The 16223-nt window shown below is 42.3% G+C and overlaps 1 protein-coding gene across 1 annotated transcript in view; it reads left to right on the top strand.

Moving 5' to 3' along the window:
• The window catches only part of LOC122806591 (C4b-binding protein alpha chain-like), a gene marked incomplete in the record, with an annotated part of 1299259 nt that overhangs the window by 695664 nt on the left and 587372 nt on the right, over nt 1–16223 (top strand). The window contains 1 exon segment of the mRNA XM_044077140.1: nt 2439–2513. Coding sequence (XP_043933075.1) covers nt 2439–2513 — 75 coding nt within the window.

Here is a 16223-nt window from a genome sequence, read left to right as displayed (position 1 = left end):
GGACAGATGCAAACATGTAAATATTACAGATGCTTGTCCTGAACAAGGCATTTTACTTCCCCATGTCATCTTTAGTGCACTGGACCTCTTCAATTAGACAATACCACAGTCTTGTGTTGCATCACTAAGTAAGGGTGAATCAGATCGTACCCTCTGCAGACTAGTCATATCAGCTTGGGATATAGCGTTACAGTACATTCTCACTTTACAGGCATCCTACATTTCATCAAAACAAAACTGTGTGTCAGACAAGCCAAATGCAAACTCTCATGAATGGAAACTAGATCATGAGGTCTTCCAAAATTTGATCAGTCTTTGTGGAGTTCCTCAAGTAGGCCATTTTTGCCTCCTGTGAACAATCAGATGACGGAATTATGCTGAGGAATCCATGCAAGAAGGCCTGTCAGGTGCCTTTTCCTTCCCTTGGACAGGAACATTTTTTATGCTTTTTCTCTTTCAACTTTCCACTGATATCGATGGTACTTCTGAAGATTCCAAAGGAATCCCTCAGGATCATTGTGGTGGTTCCCTTTGGGCCCAAGCAGCAGTGGTTTTCCCTGCTTTTGTAAATTACCAGGGACAATTAACCACAAGCTTCCTCACAGAATGGATCTGCTCACACACAAATGGGGGTGTTTTGATACAACCTGAGCCCAGTCAACTTCAGTTGCCTGCCTAGATGATGGGTTATTAATTCAGTTTAGGCATCTGTTTACTGAAGTCTTGCAAGTACGAACAGTGGGAAGAAAGCCTGCTATTTAAAAATAATATATTATAAAATGGAAAATGTTTTTTAGTTGATGCCAGCAAAAAACAGGCACCTGTTTGGGCTACTTGAGTTGCTATCCTGCAGCCTTTCTTACTCCTCCAGCAAGGTTCATTTATTGGCCAGTTTAGTATGTCTACCCATGGATCCTCCTATTTCAATGTATTCTCATGGCAAAATGTTTTTGAAAGGAGTTTTGTATAAGAGGCCTCCAAGAAAACAAATGGCCTCTCCATAGTACTCTAATTTTGTGTTAGATAAGTCAACACTTGCCTTATATGACCCAGCTAATCTGTCTGACTTGAGATTCTTAATGGAAAACTATTTTACTAACTGCTGTGAGCTTTAAAAGAAGAGTATTGGAGTTGCAAGCTCTTATGGCGAGTCCCTATCTCGTTTTACACAGAGACCAGATTTCTTTGAGAACAAATCCTTTCATGCCTAAATAGGTATTAGAGTTTACTTTGAAGTAAACTGTCAGTCTCCCTCATTTTTGGGTTCAGAAAAGAAAACCAGGAGAGGGGATGCTCCATACCTTGGAGGTCAACAGACATCCCTGGTACTATTTTGACAGTACAATTTTTTTTATCTTTGGATCAGTTTTTCATCTCTTAAGATAAGAAGAGAACACCAGTGTCAAAACATGCATATTTCCAAATGGTTGTCTAATGCTCTTAATATTTTTTTTTATATTCACCACAACAAAACTTTTCTAGGCAGAACCTTCTCTTCACCTTTGGCTGTTTAGAAGGGGTTGGATTCTAGAAGTCTTCTAGAAAGAGAAGCTTGTTCCTCTGTACATACATTTACAAGGCATTACAAGATTGATTGCTTCTCTAGGTCTAGACCAAGCTTTGCTAAGGCCATTCTTCTTCCACCTCCCAAATGTAGTTGGCTGTGGTACTCCCCATATAGTTAAGGCTACTGCAGTAGTGATCAGTATGAAGAACATAGTACAGTTGTGTAAGTTGAACTTATCCAGACATCTATTGTTTGTCACTGCAGTGATGCAGTAATGGCCACTCCCTCCCTCCATCCCCTTTGTTGATGTGTTTATGCCAGGGTGTGAATATATATTTTTTGCTGTTTCTAGCATTGCTCTTTCAGTGTTCAGACACCATTTTTTGTTGGCATGAAAGCTGCGAGGGCTTGCCATACAAAACCCGTTTTTTTTTTTTTTTTGTCTGCTTGAGCTGACTGGGCAAATGGACATTTTTGGCACATAGAAGGTGCCCTGAAGCTTTGGAAGCTGGCTGCCTGTTGTATCCTTGGCAGGATGGTAACCCATGTAGCTAAGGCTGCTGCAGCAGTGATCATTCAAACATCTACTGTTATGGTAAATTTAAAATCCCATACCACAGGTACTTTTTACAACACTGAAAGAGCTGGGGTAATCCCTCATTTCTGTTTCACAGCTGAGTACTAATTGTCAATGATTTGTGCAGCTGCAGTGTAATTCATAATGGTTTTCATGAAGCTGACTTCCCATTAGAAGGATGGATACTTTAGTGGTAATTATTGATATTGAAACAGGACTCCAGTGGTTTACATTGGGAAGGGTAGCTAAGTGGAAGTGCTTTCCAGATGGTCCACAAAGTAATTGGGTTAAAAAGTAAAGGAATATGATGTATCATCTCTGTTTTTTCTTATTGACTTTTTTTTTCTATTACAGATGAGGGGGATAACGAGAAAAAAAAACATATCATTGTAGCTGTATGTATAACTGTTGCTGTTATTATACTTTTAGGTAAGTTCACATTTTAAATCTGTTTAAGTAATATTTCAAGTTGTACAGTATGTAGCTAAAGTCAAATAGCAACATATATACGTGTATAGTAATTTGTTTTTTTGAGTAAACCCACTATGGGCAAGCACTTTATTTCACTGTTGACCAAAACACTGTTTAACTGAATTGCTTTGAAACAGGGATAGTAGGCAAACAGAGTAACAGAATCAAATAAAGATGTGCAGAATAAAGCTAGTTATCAGCTCATAGGTTTAATCTTGAGTTAAACATAAATTTACAGTTCATTTGTTTGCATGGTCTGTTTTGTGACTGCATTGCAGTTTAAAATCCCATATCCTGTGCATTGATTTATTTTCAGCATGTGCTTTATCCTGGTAAAGGTTGTTGGGCAGCTTAGAAAAAGAGAGTGCAACAGTGGACAGTCCTGGATGGGATGCCAGTCATTCTCAAGCTGCACACAGTTAACTCCCTGTGTCCTGTAGGCAGTTTGGAGGCTCAGCAGTTCGTTGCTGTGTGCATTTAGGATGTGGCTGGGAACTGGAGCACCCATCAGAAACCTGCACAATCACAGGGAGGGCATGTAGACTCCACACAGAAAGCAAGTTAATCTGGGAACTAAGCCTGAAAACCAGGAGCTGTAGGCTGACCATGCTAACTGGTGCTGGTGAGCATTTTAAATGCAATTATTAAAGCAAGAATCTGCAAAACTGTTAAATATTTGATTAAAAAAAAATGATCGGATATATTTTCTGTTTGGCTTCAGCCTGTGGGTTATCAGATCAGTTTGATCTAACCCTGGCAAAATCCGCTAGACTTAAACTTGTTGGGCTTTGCCTCCCCTACCTGCAATCCCCAGCCGCCCAGCAGATACCTCAGGTCAAGTTTGCTACCATTCCAGTCAGCAGCTCAATCCATGGCTGCGCTACAGTGTATCCTTTGTGTGGATGTGCTGTTTCTTCCCCTACTTTTTTAATTTCTCCATGTCTTTCGGTTTTCTAATACCATAATGGGAATGGACCCCATTCCTAAGTTAAAGTTCATAGGTTCATACTAGGCTATCTGCCCTAGGGCATTTATAAGCCTAGCCAGAGTGTGTTTGGCTTTTGCCACCCATTTTAAATGAATTTTGCTATGCCCTTTTTCGAGGTTAGTATACTGTGCCTCTGTCTAACAGTGACACAGAAGTGATACCCGGGGTAAACCTACCATCTCCCAACCACTCATCAATATTCTTCTTGAAGAGAGTCAATGAGGGAGTCTGCTTAACCTGGACTGGGATTTTATTCCAGAGTGAAGGGAGCCTCTGGGTTATGAATCTGTCCCTCCAGTATGTCCTATTTATTTCAGTGCTGAGGTTCAAGTCTCTTGAGCACGTAGCTCGATGGGATTTGGATTTTCTGAGGTGTACAGCATGTCCATTAATTCCAGGTTGGACATTGCTTTATACATCAGGCACAGATCGCCTCTGAGCAGGCGGTATGCCACTGAGTAGAGCTGGAGTTCTTTAACCGGGCAGTATATGGCATCTGTTTGAGCCCTTTGATCCTTTTGGTGAGGTATTTTTGGGGTCTTTCCAGTTGCTGCAGGTGTCTGGTAAGGTACATCCCAAAAAGGGCATTGTACTCAATTATGGGCCTGATGAGGGATGAGTAAAGAGGCACGATGACCTCCCCTGATCTAGATGTGAATCCCTTCATGATTAGGTGGGCTATATAAAATGTTTTTCTAACCACTTTGGCCACACACATGGTTGTCAAATGAGAGATTGCTATCAACTTGGGTCCCAAGGTCCCTAATTACTTCCGTACTTAATGGATTACCACCTATGTGGTAATTTGTGGGCACTTTGTTTTTGCCAAAGGGGATGACTATACACTTTTTGGCATTTAGCTTGAGGCCATGGCTCTGGCACCAGTTGTCTGTTTCTATGAGGCCCTTTTGTAGGATGCTTGTGTCGGCTGGAGAGTCGATTATGGCGCCCAGTTTGCAGTCATCTGCGAACTTGGTCAGCCACAGTCCTTCCATGTTGGCCTGTACCTCCGAGAAATATATACCTAACAAGAGAGGTCCCAGGACTGAGCCTTGTGGGACGCCACTTGTAACTGGTTTGGAGTCTGACATGGCTCCAGCAATTCTAACCATGTGGGTTCTGTCCTTGAGCCAGTTTGCAACCCATCTAGTGACATAGGGGTTTATATTTAAGCTGGTGAGCTTATCTATAATGCCCGAGTGGGGTATTGTATCGAAGGCTTTTGCAAGGCCCAGGTAGGCTGTGTGGACCACCTTCCCCTCGTCAATGGTCTTGTTGACTGTTTCAAAGAAATCAACCAGGTTTAAGAGGCAGGATCTGCCCTTAAAGCTGAACTGGGTAGGATCCAGTGTTTGTAGGTCCCCAATATCTTTATTTATGAGGTCCATGATGATCCTTTCCATAGCTTTGCAGACCAAGCTAGTCAGGCTTATGGGGCGATTGTTTCCAGGATCCGTTGAGGCACCACCTTTGTGGAGAGGGACCACTGTTGCTGTACACCACTCTTTGGGTACATATCCTGTAGTAAGGCTGAGATTGAACAGTAGGTTTATGTTTGGGTTTAGTTTTTCTTGGAGTTCATGTAGGACGCAGCCCGGGACACCATCTGGTCCCATTGATGCTGTGTTTATTGCTTTGGAGAGGGCGGCTCTTAACCGAGCATCTGAGATGTCAGGGGGGCAGCACTCTGCTGGGATAGATATTTGCCCTTTTGGTGGGGAAAGGGGGGAGAAGTTTGCGCTGAACCTGTCAGCTAGGATGTTGGCAATGTCTGTGGGTTTGATGTATTTTTTGTCATTTCGGACTAATTCTGAACATATCTGGGAATTACCACCCAGGTTCCTAACATAACTAAAGAAAGCCTTGTGATTATCCTTAGTGTCCTGTGCAGTTTTTCTCTCGAAGCTGGCCTTAGACGATTTTGAGTGCCCGTAGTTTTTTACTAATACTGATCAGAGATGCCTTCCCTTTTTGGGATTTTGGTTTATCATGTAGTAGCTTCCTCCTTGTATTGTATAGTTTGTTTATGGCTGGGGTCCACCAGACAAGACGCCTAACTTTGGAGGATTGGGTCTTGGTTTTATTTGGGATTGCATGATCCATGCATTCCTGAAGGTGTTCATAGAATGCGTTTATAAATTGAAATTAGTATTGTTTCACTCTTTGATGTCAGCCAAAAGTGCTCTTCACATCACCTGCAACATGCCCAGTAATGACAACTCCTGCAATTCGTATGAAATTACATGTATTGGTAGCATATTTAAATATGATTGTAGACTCTGTAGAAGCCCATTGCTCCTACTACTATTGGAACTAGTTTGGTATCTTTCTTCCACATTGCTTTCTTTTCCGTTTGCAAATCTGATATTTTATTACTTTGTATCTCTGTACGCAGGACACTGTAGTCACTGGGTGTGGCAATTTCAATGATTCATAGATTAGTACTAGGCTAACTACCCTTGTGAGCCATTTTAAGCCTAGCCAATTATCTCCTGTGAGACTTGAACCCTGCACCTTGTGTTTGTAAGGCAAACACCTTAACCATTAGGCCACCCTCCCAACCCTGATCATGATCAGTGCTACTTTTGTCTTCTTTTCTTGGACAGCTATATCTGGTTTTATAGCATTTATCTTTTGAACTGTTGGTAATTGATGATCCCATGTGATGTAGACTTCATCATTTTCTGTGATGCTTTGTGGCTCATTTCCAGTGTTTTTCAGCCACTTCAGTACTATGTTTGCACAATCCCCAGTGCAACAGTCTCACCACATTATTATTCCTTTCAGTATACAGTCCTTCTGCCATTAGTATGTCGCAACCAACAACGAGGTGTGCAACTGTTTCCAATTCAGTGTAGCAAAACCTACATTTGTCTGTTTTTCCTACATGTTCAGTGGACTTCGTAAACCAATGTGTACGTAGCCCACTATGTTGTGGTGCCACCAATATTAACCTTTCATCTCTTGGTTTGAATTGGCCTCTCCTTTACCCATTCTTGCATTCATTCCTGGTCAACATGAGGTTCTTCCAGAAGTTTTCTATACTTGCAACTGTATTTATGCGTTTTCCACATTTCTTTCTTTCTCATCTGGTCCTTCACCTTATATTCTTTCTTTTGTTTTTTGGCACATTCAGTTACTGCCTGATTTTTTATCTACTTCTGGTTTGATTTCCAATGTGAAGTTGTTCGATCTTGCTGTTTGTTCTTACACATGGGTTCGGAGCCGATCCCTCTTCTCCGAGTCGGCCACATTCCAAGCTCTGCATCTAAGAGAAGCTCGAGGCACAGTCCCTATCCCATGATCCTCTCCTGCTAACCCTCATATCTAGTTTGCCGCTGCAACAGGTCTCATCGTTGAGTGAGAGCTCGGGCCAGTATCCTTTTTTCTATATAAAAATTTACTATATGTTTCTAAAAAGTAAAAAAGTATTAGAGTTTTTTCTTAGTATTAGCGTTAATATTAATGTGTGTGCGTGTTAGTTTAAAATAGTGTTTAAGAATTTGTGGGAGCGGCTGCTCCTAGGCCTTAGGCCAATAACTTTCAGGTTTTTCTGTGTGAAGTATATTTTCCTATTTACTTTTTTGTTGTAAATATTTACCTGTGTGTTTAGTCAGGTTAGTTATTGTGTGTGTGTGTGTGTGTGTGTGTGTGTGTGTGTGTGTATATATATATATATATATATATATATATATATATATATATATATATATATACAGATTAGTGTTGCATACTGTGTTTTTCTATTCGGGACATGTCAGAGAAAGCCAAGTCTGGTTTTAAACGTTGCCATTGTGGACAGAAAATGTCCATAACAGACAACCACGTTTCCTGCATCTACTGTCTAGGCTCTCTCCATCTTCAGGAGGACTGCTCCATCTGCCACTCGTTTAGTGGCAGAGTGATGATGGAAGGACGCAGGAAACTGATTGAGAGGGGTCTCCTGAAGCCGGAGTTTCAGGAGGCATTAGAGAAGGCAGACCAGTCATCAAAGTCTTCGAAGGGATCAAAGTCTCCGAAGGTATCGGAGCCCAGGTCATCGGCTTAGAGTACCTCTGTTAAGATTCGGTCGCCGGCTCTACAGACCTTGGAGCCGAGCACCGAGCTGCTGCCTCAGGGCGAGGTCTAGGTCTTGGAGCTGATGTCAGAGGTACTCCCTTCATCGATCCTTCGCTCGGTGACCTCTTCGCTCCCTTTGACCCGTTCCTCCAGAGCACTGTCAGACAGCCCACTATGTTGTGGTGCCACCAATATTAACCTTTCATCTCTTGGTTTGAATTAGTCTCTCCTTTACCCATTCCTGCATTCATTCCTGGTCAACATGAGGTTCTTCCAGACGTTTTCTATACTTGCAGCTGTATTTTTGCGTTTTCCACATTTCTTTCTTTCTCATCTGGTCCTTCACCTTATATTCTTTCTTTTGTTTTTTTTTTGGCACATTCAGTTACTGCCTGATTTTTTATCTACTTCTGGTTTGATTTCCATTTTCCTGTTTCTCACCGATATGCTTCTGCTAGATTAAGCAGAGAAGTCATCTTAGATTTATTCTCCTCAGGTTTCACAACTTTCACTACATTTGGGAGTTGAGGTCAGCAGATGTGTGGAGTCCCACAATTGCAGATCTATACATGTGATCAATTTCAAGGAGGCCCATCTGTCCTTCTGAGTGGGTAATATATAGTCTTGGTATGCACTGATTTTTATGAATCATTTGGTTAGCATGAAGCATCCTCCTTGTTTTCCTATCTAATCTATCCAACGCGTTTTGGGACCAGTCAATCACTCCAAATTTTAAGTTAGGACAGGAAGAGCAAATTGGTTTACAGCTTGGATTTTGTTCCTAGATGTTAGTGCTGCTTTTGGGATTAATTTAAGTCTTCTGAAATATTCCTTACAAAGTTTTATTCACATTTGTTCATGCTTTATTGTTGATCCATTATTTCCCAAATATTTATACACTTTTTTTTCTTGTTCAATTTCTTTTGTATCACATTCTTGTCCCAAACTGATTATTTCCTGGTGTTGCAGTTTTCCTGCTTTCATATCCGGCCTTAGGCATAGACCAACTAAGCGGCTGCCTAGGGTGTCGCTTTAGTGAGGACACAGGTAGACCAGGATTGGGGCACTGGGTGGTGTGCTGGGGGGTGCCGTTGTGCCCTCTGCCTAGGGCACCAGTTGACCTAAGGCCACTCCTGCCCTGCTTTAAAGGTTGCTTTTGCACATTTATCAAGACCAAATGACATTCTTATGGCATCTGAAAACGTTTTGACAACTTGCAGTTGTGCTTTCAGTTCCTCATCTGATGAGCTGTACAGTTTTAAAACGACAGAGAAGGTAAGAAGTCTTTACACCTTGTTTTCCAGGAGCCAAATTATACCTATGGCCTAAGCTGTTAAGTAGACTGATTAATGGGTTAAGGGCAAGGCAAAATAGCAGCGGTGACACTCACCGTGGAATATCCCCCTTCCATGGGATAATGGGTCTGCCACTGTTTGATGGTCACTGTAATGTAGTCTATCAGTGTAGGGTGTATCTTGTACATTTTTAAGCACGCTTTTATCCATGAATGTGAGATACTATCAAATGCTTTTTTGTAGTCAGTCCATGCCATACTTAGATTCTTCCTCTTTTTACAGATGTTCTTCATCTCACATTGCTGCAGTCCTTACACTTGGGTAGTCCGCTGTCCTCGGTCGGCCCGAATATCAAAGTATTAGGCTGACGTCGGTCAAGGCGCTTAAGACTGACATCAGGACGTCAGGGTACAAATGCGCATGACTGACGTCATATCCTCAGTCGTTTTTGCCGCATGGTCCGATGCAGAAGCAGCGTTGCAAGTGCCGTTCGGCGTTCTGAAATTTTTCGAATTCGGAGTTTCAGACCGAGTCAAAGTTGGCTAAGTACCCGTTGGGAATATTTTAGTTTTTCTTGCCTCAGTGGTTTACCGGATGTCAGAAAAAGTGAATAACTGTATTTCTTGTGGGAAACAGATACCGCATAGGGACTATCATACTTTGTGTATTCCTTGTTTGGGGCCTGAGCACGACGTTGTTGGGTGTCGCTTTTGTGCTAGGTTCAATAAGCGCACTATTAAGCGAAGGTTAGATTGTGCCAGGTTGGTCTTCGGAAGCGGTGCAATTATAATATGCCGCCGGATGCTCCGACGCCCGCTTCTTGAAGAAGCGCAAAGACAAAGCAGCTAAACCCAGGCAAGAAGAGTCGTCCGTACCGGACGCCGGTTCTTTAGAGGCGTCAGTGGAACCGGTGGTTCCGCCGGAGGCTTCTCTGGAGTCCCAGGGGGAGACTTTGATATTGCAGGATGTGGCCTCTCAGGAGGCAGGTCAGACTGAAGGGGCTTCTCAGGTTACTGTACTCCCCTCCCTTCCTAGGGTGGTTAGGCCCTCTCCTTCTGTTTCCAAGGCTTCTCCCAGAGGCAGGCCAGGTTTAGCTTCTGTTGGTGTCACTCCTAGTTCATCAGGATCTGTGCCCAAGAAGCACATGCTTAAAATGGCAGAAGATTTAATTACTTTGATTAGAGGTTCTTTGCCCCCTCCTGATAAGAGGCCTAGAGTGGAACCAGAGTTGGGGAGTTTTGAGCAGGCTTCGGATGTTTCAGAGTCTTCGGCTGAAGACTTGCAGGAGTATTCTCCTTATTCTGACTCTGATGTAGATGATTCTACTCCTTCTGCTTCTCCTCCAGAGGATTTTTCTTTTTCAGAGACTCTTCATTCCATGAGGGAACATTTTAAGTGGGAAGGTCAGGACTTCTCTGATTCCAGGAAAAGGCTTAGGGAATTTTTGCTTTTACCCCAGCATAGGCCTTTGGCTATACCACCTGTTCTGGATGTTGTGGAAGATGTGTTTGCAGAGGCTTCACTTAATCCTGATTCTTTGCCTCCTGCTCCTGTTAAACCGGACAGGTATTACAGGGTGCCTGAAGCTCATAAATATCTTTATAAGAGTCCTAGGGCGGACCCAGAAACTGTTAGTCAGGGACCTAAGGGTGTCAAGGCCTCTGTTGTGAAAAATCCAGTTCCTCCAGATAGAGGCCAGAGCTTTGGATAGATGGGGAAAGAAAGTCTATACTTCTTCCACCTTAGCTATGAGGGCTTTGAATTGCCAGTTTCACATGTTGAAATATCAAAACTATCTTCTTTCTCAATTGAAGTCTAAGGTAGATGCTCTGGCGGAAGGCATTGAGTGTAAAGAATTACAAGATTTGGTACATGTCTCTGAACAGGTGGGTAAGCATTCTTTACAATGTGGTTTTGATGCTGTACAGGCCTCGTCTAGGGTGGCTGCCACTGGGTCAGTTCTTCGCAGGCATGCCTGGCTGAGGGATCAGAATTTATCTGACCATGTTAAGACAAGGATTTTGGATGCTCCTTTACAGTCTGATGTGTTGTTTGGTTCACCTGTGGAGTCAGTCTTAAAGAAAATGGAAGACAAGGCTAAGTCTATGCAGGCTGTTAAAGATTTTTTGCAAGTTCAGCCTCCGAAGTTTAGTAGGAATTGGCCTGCTAAGGGGTGGACGTACCCTTCTTATGATTCACAGTCTAGGGGTAGATCTAGATGTGGTAGGGGCAGAGCTCAGGGCTCTTTCAGACCTAGAACAGGGAGTTCACCTGCACAGTCTTCGGGTGAGGGCAGGGCCAGTCCTTTCGTAAACAGGCCCAATGACCTACCTTTTCAGCTGCCAGATCCTTCTTGCCTGGCAGCACCTTTGGGAGGAAGGTTGGCACTCTTCAAGGAAAATTGGAGTTTAATTACCCAAGACAGATGGGTATTGGATATCATACACCAAGGTTACAAGTTTTATTTCCATACCTTGCCTCCTTTCAAAGGCATGCCAGACGTTCCTCCTCAGCAAAGACTAGAGGCTCACAAACAAATTTCTCTGCTGCTTCAAATAGGGGCCATACAGCCGGTCCCTCTGCCAGAAGTGGGCCTAGGATTTTATTCTCGCCTGTTCCTAGTACCAAAGAAGGGGAACACGTGGAGACCAATTTTGGATTTATCTATCCTCAACACTTATCTGGACATTCCCAAGTTCAAAATGTTGACGTTACAACAGCTTTTACCTCTGCTGGGCAAAGATCACTGGATGGTGACTCTGGATCTCAAGGAGGCTTACCTTCATGTTCCTATCAGGCTAAGTTGCAGGAAGTATCTGCGTTTTCGGGCTGGGATTTCTCATTATCAGTTCTCTGCATTGCCCTTTGGCTTATCTACTGCGCCCAGAGTGTTCACGAAGGTTCTGGCTCCAGTGATAGCTTTCTTCAGGCTAAGAGGAATACAGATCTATCCTTATTTGGACGATTGCCTGATTCTGGCCCAAGGAAGGGACGAACTTCTTCATCATTTACAATATGTGATAGCAGTGCTAAGATGCCTGGGGTATTCTGTGAACGAAATAAAGTCCAGTCTAGTACCCTCTCAGGACATGTGCTTTCTGGGTGTGAGACTGAATACAGCATCCCAGATGGCCTTTTTGACCCCGGACAAACAAAAGAATCTTTCTCTTTACTTCTATCAATTGTCTCATCAGTCCAGGCTGACTTCAAGGACAGTCCTTCAAGCCTTGGGGTTCATGGCATCTTGTATTCTGGTGCTTCCCAATGCCAAACTGCATATGAGGAAGCTGCAATGGTATCTCAAAAATGTATGGACACAGCACTGCCAAGATATGGACACTGTCATTCAGATAATACCTTGCATTCAAAAGGAATTTTTGTGGTGGGCTCAGGAATGTCACCTAAACAAGGGACTCTCTGTGACCCGGCCAGAGGCGAGTCAGATTCTAACGACAGATGCCTCAGACAAAGCTTGGGGAGCTCATCTAAATGGAAAGTGGATACAAGACACGTGGCCTGCCAGACTACAACATCTACATATCAACTTGAAGGAGATGTTAGCAGTCCAATTTGCATTAATAGCTTTCAAGGATTTACTTCTTCCAGGGCAGGTGTTGGTTCTAACAGACAACACAACTGTCATGTGGTACATCAACAAGCAAGGGGGAACACATTCTTATCCTCTATGCAGACAAGCAATGATTTTGTGGGAGACTGCTCTCAGTTTACAGCTAAATCTTCAGGCAAGGTTTCTGCCGGGAGCACAGAACTCCTTAGCAGATGTGTTTAGCAGACGAATTATGGATCCCCACGAGTGGAAATTGGATCCTCATGTATTTCAGAAATTGACAGTGTTATATGGAACTCCAGACATAGATCTGTTCGCTTCTCCACTGAACTACCAGCTGCCAAAGTTTTGCACAAAAAGGTTTCATCCCACAGCTTGGAAAGTGGATGCTCTTTCATTCAATTGGAGCAATCTTCATGTGTATGCCTTTCCACCTCTGCCTCTCCTTCCAAAGGTACTCCTAAAGGTCAGGCAGGACAAGCCAAAGATGATTTTAATAGCTCCAGATTGGCCTCGACAGTACTGGTATCCATTGCTGAGAAGTCTGGTACGGGAGCCTCCATGGCCTTTGCCTTCGATTCCACACCTGCTGTCTCAGGAGAACAGTCATTTACTCAATGTCAAACTTCACTCTCTTCACCTAACAGCCTGGCATATTCTGTTCTAAACCCTGGAGGGTCTCAGCTTCCACAGCAAGTTTTGAATGTTATTTTGGAGGCCAGAAGGCCTAGTACAAGGAAAGTGTACGCAGATAAATGGAAGAGATTTTTATTTTGGAGTACAGCAAAGGAATTTGATGTTTCTAAGCCTAATTTAAGTGTGGCTCTTCAATATCTTGCTGAGTTACTGGACAAAGGTTTGTCCTTCTCTTCTATTAAGGTTCATGCTGCAGCAATTTCTGCTCACTATGACTGTGACCCACCATTGTTTTCTCATCCTTTGTTTAAGCAATTCCTTAGAGGGGCAAAGAATTTAAGACCCCCACGTAGAGCTCCTACTCCTGCTTGGGATCTCAATTTTGTGTTGGAGAAACTCACTCTACAACCTTTTGAGCCTGCAGCTACTGCCGAGTTGAAATATTTATCATGGAAGACTGCTTTTTGTTGGCCATTACCTCTGCGAGAAGGGTTTCTGAATTACAGGCCCTTATGGCGGTTGAGCCTTTCTTAATTTTCCATAAGGATAGGGTATCTTTACGTACTAATCCTTCCTTTATGCCTAAAGTGGTTTCTAGTGTGGCTTTAAACCAAACTATTCATTTGCCTACTTTTTATGCAAACCCCAAAATAAAGGGGAAAAGATTTTGCACACTTTGGATATACACAGGCAGTTGCGATATTATTTGAGCAGAACTAAAGGGTTCAGGCAGTCTCAGCAGTTATTTGTTTCATTTGCTTTGGGTTCGGGCAAGCCTGTGTCAAAACAAACTATTTCTAAGTGGATTGGGTTTTGTATTGCTTTCTGTTATTCCCATCATGGTAAGGAGGTTCCAGCTGGGATTAGGCCTCATTCCACTAGGGCTACTGCCACTTCTACAGCTTTTTTAAGGGGGGTGGCAACTAAAGATATTTTGGAGGCAGCTACTTGGAGTTCAGTGCATACTTTCTCTAAGCATTACCACCTTCCACTTTACTCTAAATCTAGGGCTGGTTTTGCCACTGCAATTTTACAGGGCATTTTGGCAGCCCCTACTGCTTTATAGTTTTGCCATCCTCCCTTACCTCTGCTTTGGGATTCTACCCAAGTGTAAGGACTGCAGCAATGTGAGATGAAGAACATAGTACAGTTTTGTACCTACCATAAATGTAGATGTTCAAGATCCACATTGCTGCAGTCCAATTTACCCTGCCTCCTTCCCCTCTGTAGTTAGACGCGGTTGTGTGGTTTGGGTTGTGAATATTGTGGATATTGTATATATTGTACATATGATTAGTGCAAGGGTTGTTGGTTGTTTTTTGCTGTCTTTTGGTTTTGGCCTTTCTTTTTAGGGTCTTCTGACATCTGGGGCAAGAAAAGACTGAGGATATGACGTCGGTCATGCGCATTTGTACCCTGACGTCCTGATGTCAGTCTTAAGCGCCTTGACCGACGTCAGCCTAATACTTTGATATTCGGGCCGACCGAGGACAGCGGACTACCCAAGTGTAAGGACTGCAGCAATGTGGATCTTCAAACATCTACATTTATGGTAGGTACAAAACTGTACTTTCTCCACTATGACTTTAACAATTTATTTATTATATTACAAATAATTTTTAGGGTAGCTTGCAGGTTCACTCTTAAGTAGAAGCATTTTTTTTCCTGTTAGCCTGGTTGATGTCTGTTTGGGGTGCGCATATAAATAGTTCTTACTCATGGCTAAATCTTTGTGCAGAGATGTTAATACTTTTAACCACAAGTTAGGTACTGCATCTGGGCCTGGGGTTTTCCATTTAGAAGCTTTTCTTAACTTTATTTCAATCTCTTTGGCTGTTACTTCATCCCATTTCATATCCTGTACCTTCAAACTTATTTTTTCTTTAACTTCTATCCATTTAGCATCTTTGTTATGCTCCGCAGGATCTTAATAGATATTTCTCCAAAATGTATCTATTTCTTTTTTTGGCGGTCTTTCAATTCCTTTAACTTGTTTCCCAATACTCTATAAAACTTTTTTTGGGTCATCAGTAAATTGCTTATTTTGTACTTCTCCTTTATCTTAACATCTTCCAAGTTTTTCCGCCTGTGAAATTTATTTATTTGCGATAGTACATGATAGATCCAGGTCTGTTCTAATATTGCGCATTGCTTTTATCACATCTATCTTAGTATTTTTATTGATGTGTTCCCTCTTCTGTAGTTTTCTAACAATGACGCTTCTTGTCTTAACTGCTTTATAGTTTTGTCTATTCGATATTTCCCTGATGGTATTCAATTTCTCCCCTTCCTTTCCCTCGCTACCCTATGTTCTTGTGGTAGAACTTTTTCAGTTATTCACTTAGCTGCACAGTAATATCCTGTTTACTTTTGTTATATTGCATGGATCAATATGAACAGTCCTAATTACTGTGTTCATTTGTTTTATCAGACTTCTGACTTTTCGGGGTTTTATTAACCTTCTGCAGTCTTTCATTGATCTTTATATATCTGTTTATGTTTCAAGTCGAGCAGCTGCTTTTTTAGCTCATTTTCTTCCAAACTGAGGGCACATCTGTTCTCCATTTCCTGCAGGCATTCTATAGAAGGTTCTATAGCATCTTCCTGTAACACATTCTCTTCAATTTCATCTTGTACCATCTGTTGCTGTGTCATATGGGAACTCGCTAGCCTTACCACTCCTCAGCATTGACTATATCAGAGTTTCCAGTTTCCTGTTCCTTCCCATGCTGTCTAACTTCAAGTGAACCTTTATACTGGCTTCCTGTGGAAGGCTCCAAATTATCTTCATATGGCGCCTGACCAGTTGCTTCTTGTTCCACTGGTTTCCCCTTAATTTGGATATCCTTTGCTGTATCCTGTTGTAGTGCTTTCTGAATTAGATTTTCTACACTTATTCCTTCACTTCGCTGGTACTCCATAACCTCGATTTCTATTACTTTAACTTCTCCATTACTAATCTTCTTTTCTACTTTTCCTCTGTGTCTTATTTATTTATTTCAGTTTGATAACCAGGGAAGTCCACTGGTCCAAGAAAAAAACATTTTCAGTGGTGGCCCAGGGAGAAAAGCTCCAGTAACAGTGAGAATTACAAGTACAAAATATTTAACAGCAATAATTAA

This window comes from Protopterus annectens, chromosome 7.part0 (assembly GCF_019279795.1).
Source record: "Protopterus annectens isolate FY-2018-M chromosome 7.part0, PAN1.0, whole genome shotgun sequence".
NCBI classification, from domain to species: Eukaryota; Metazoa; Chordata; order Ceratodontiformes; family Protopteridae; genus Protopterus; species Protopterus annectens.
The sequence above is the reverse complement of the archived record's forward strand: the minus strand, read 5'-3'. Positions and strand labels throughout refer to the sequence as shown.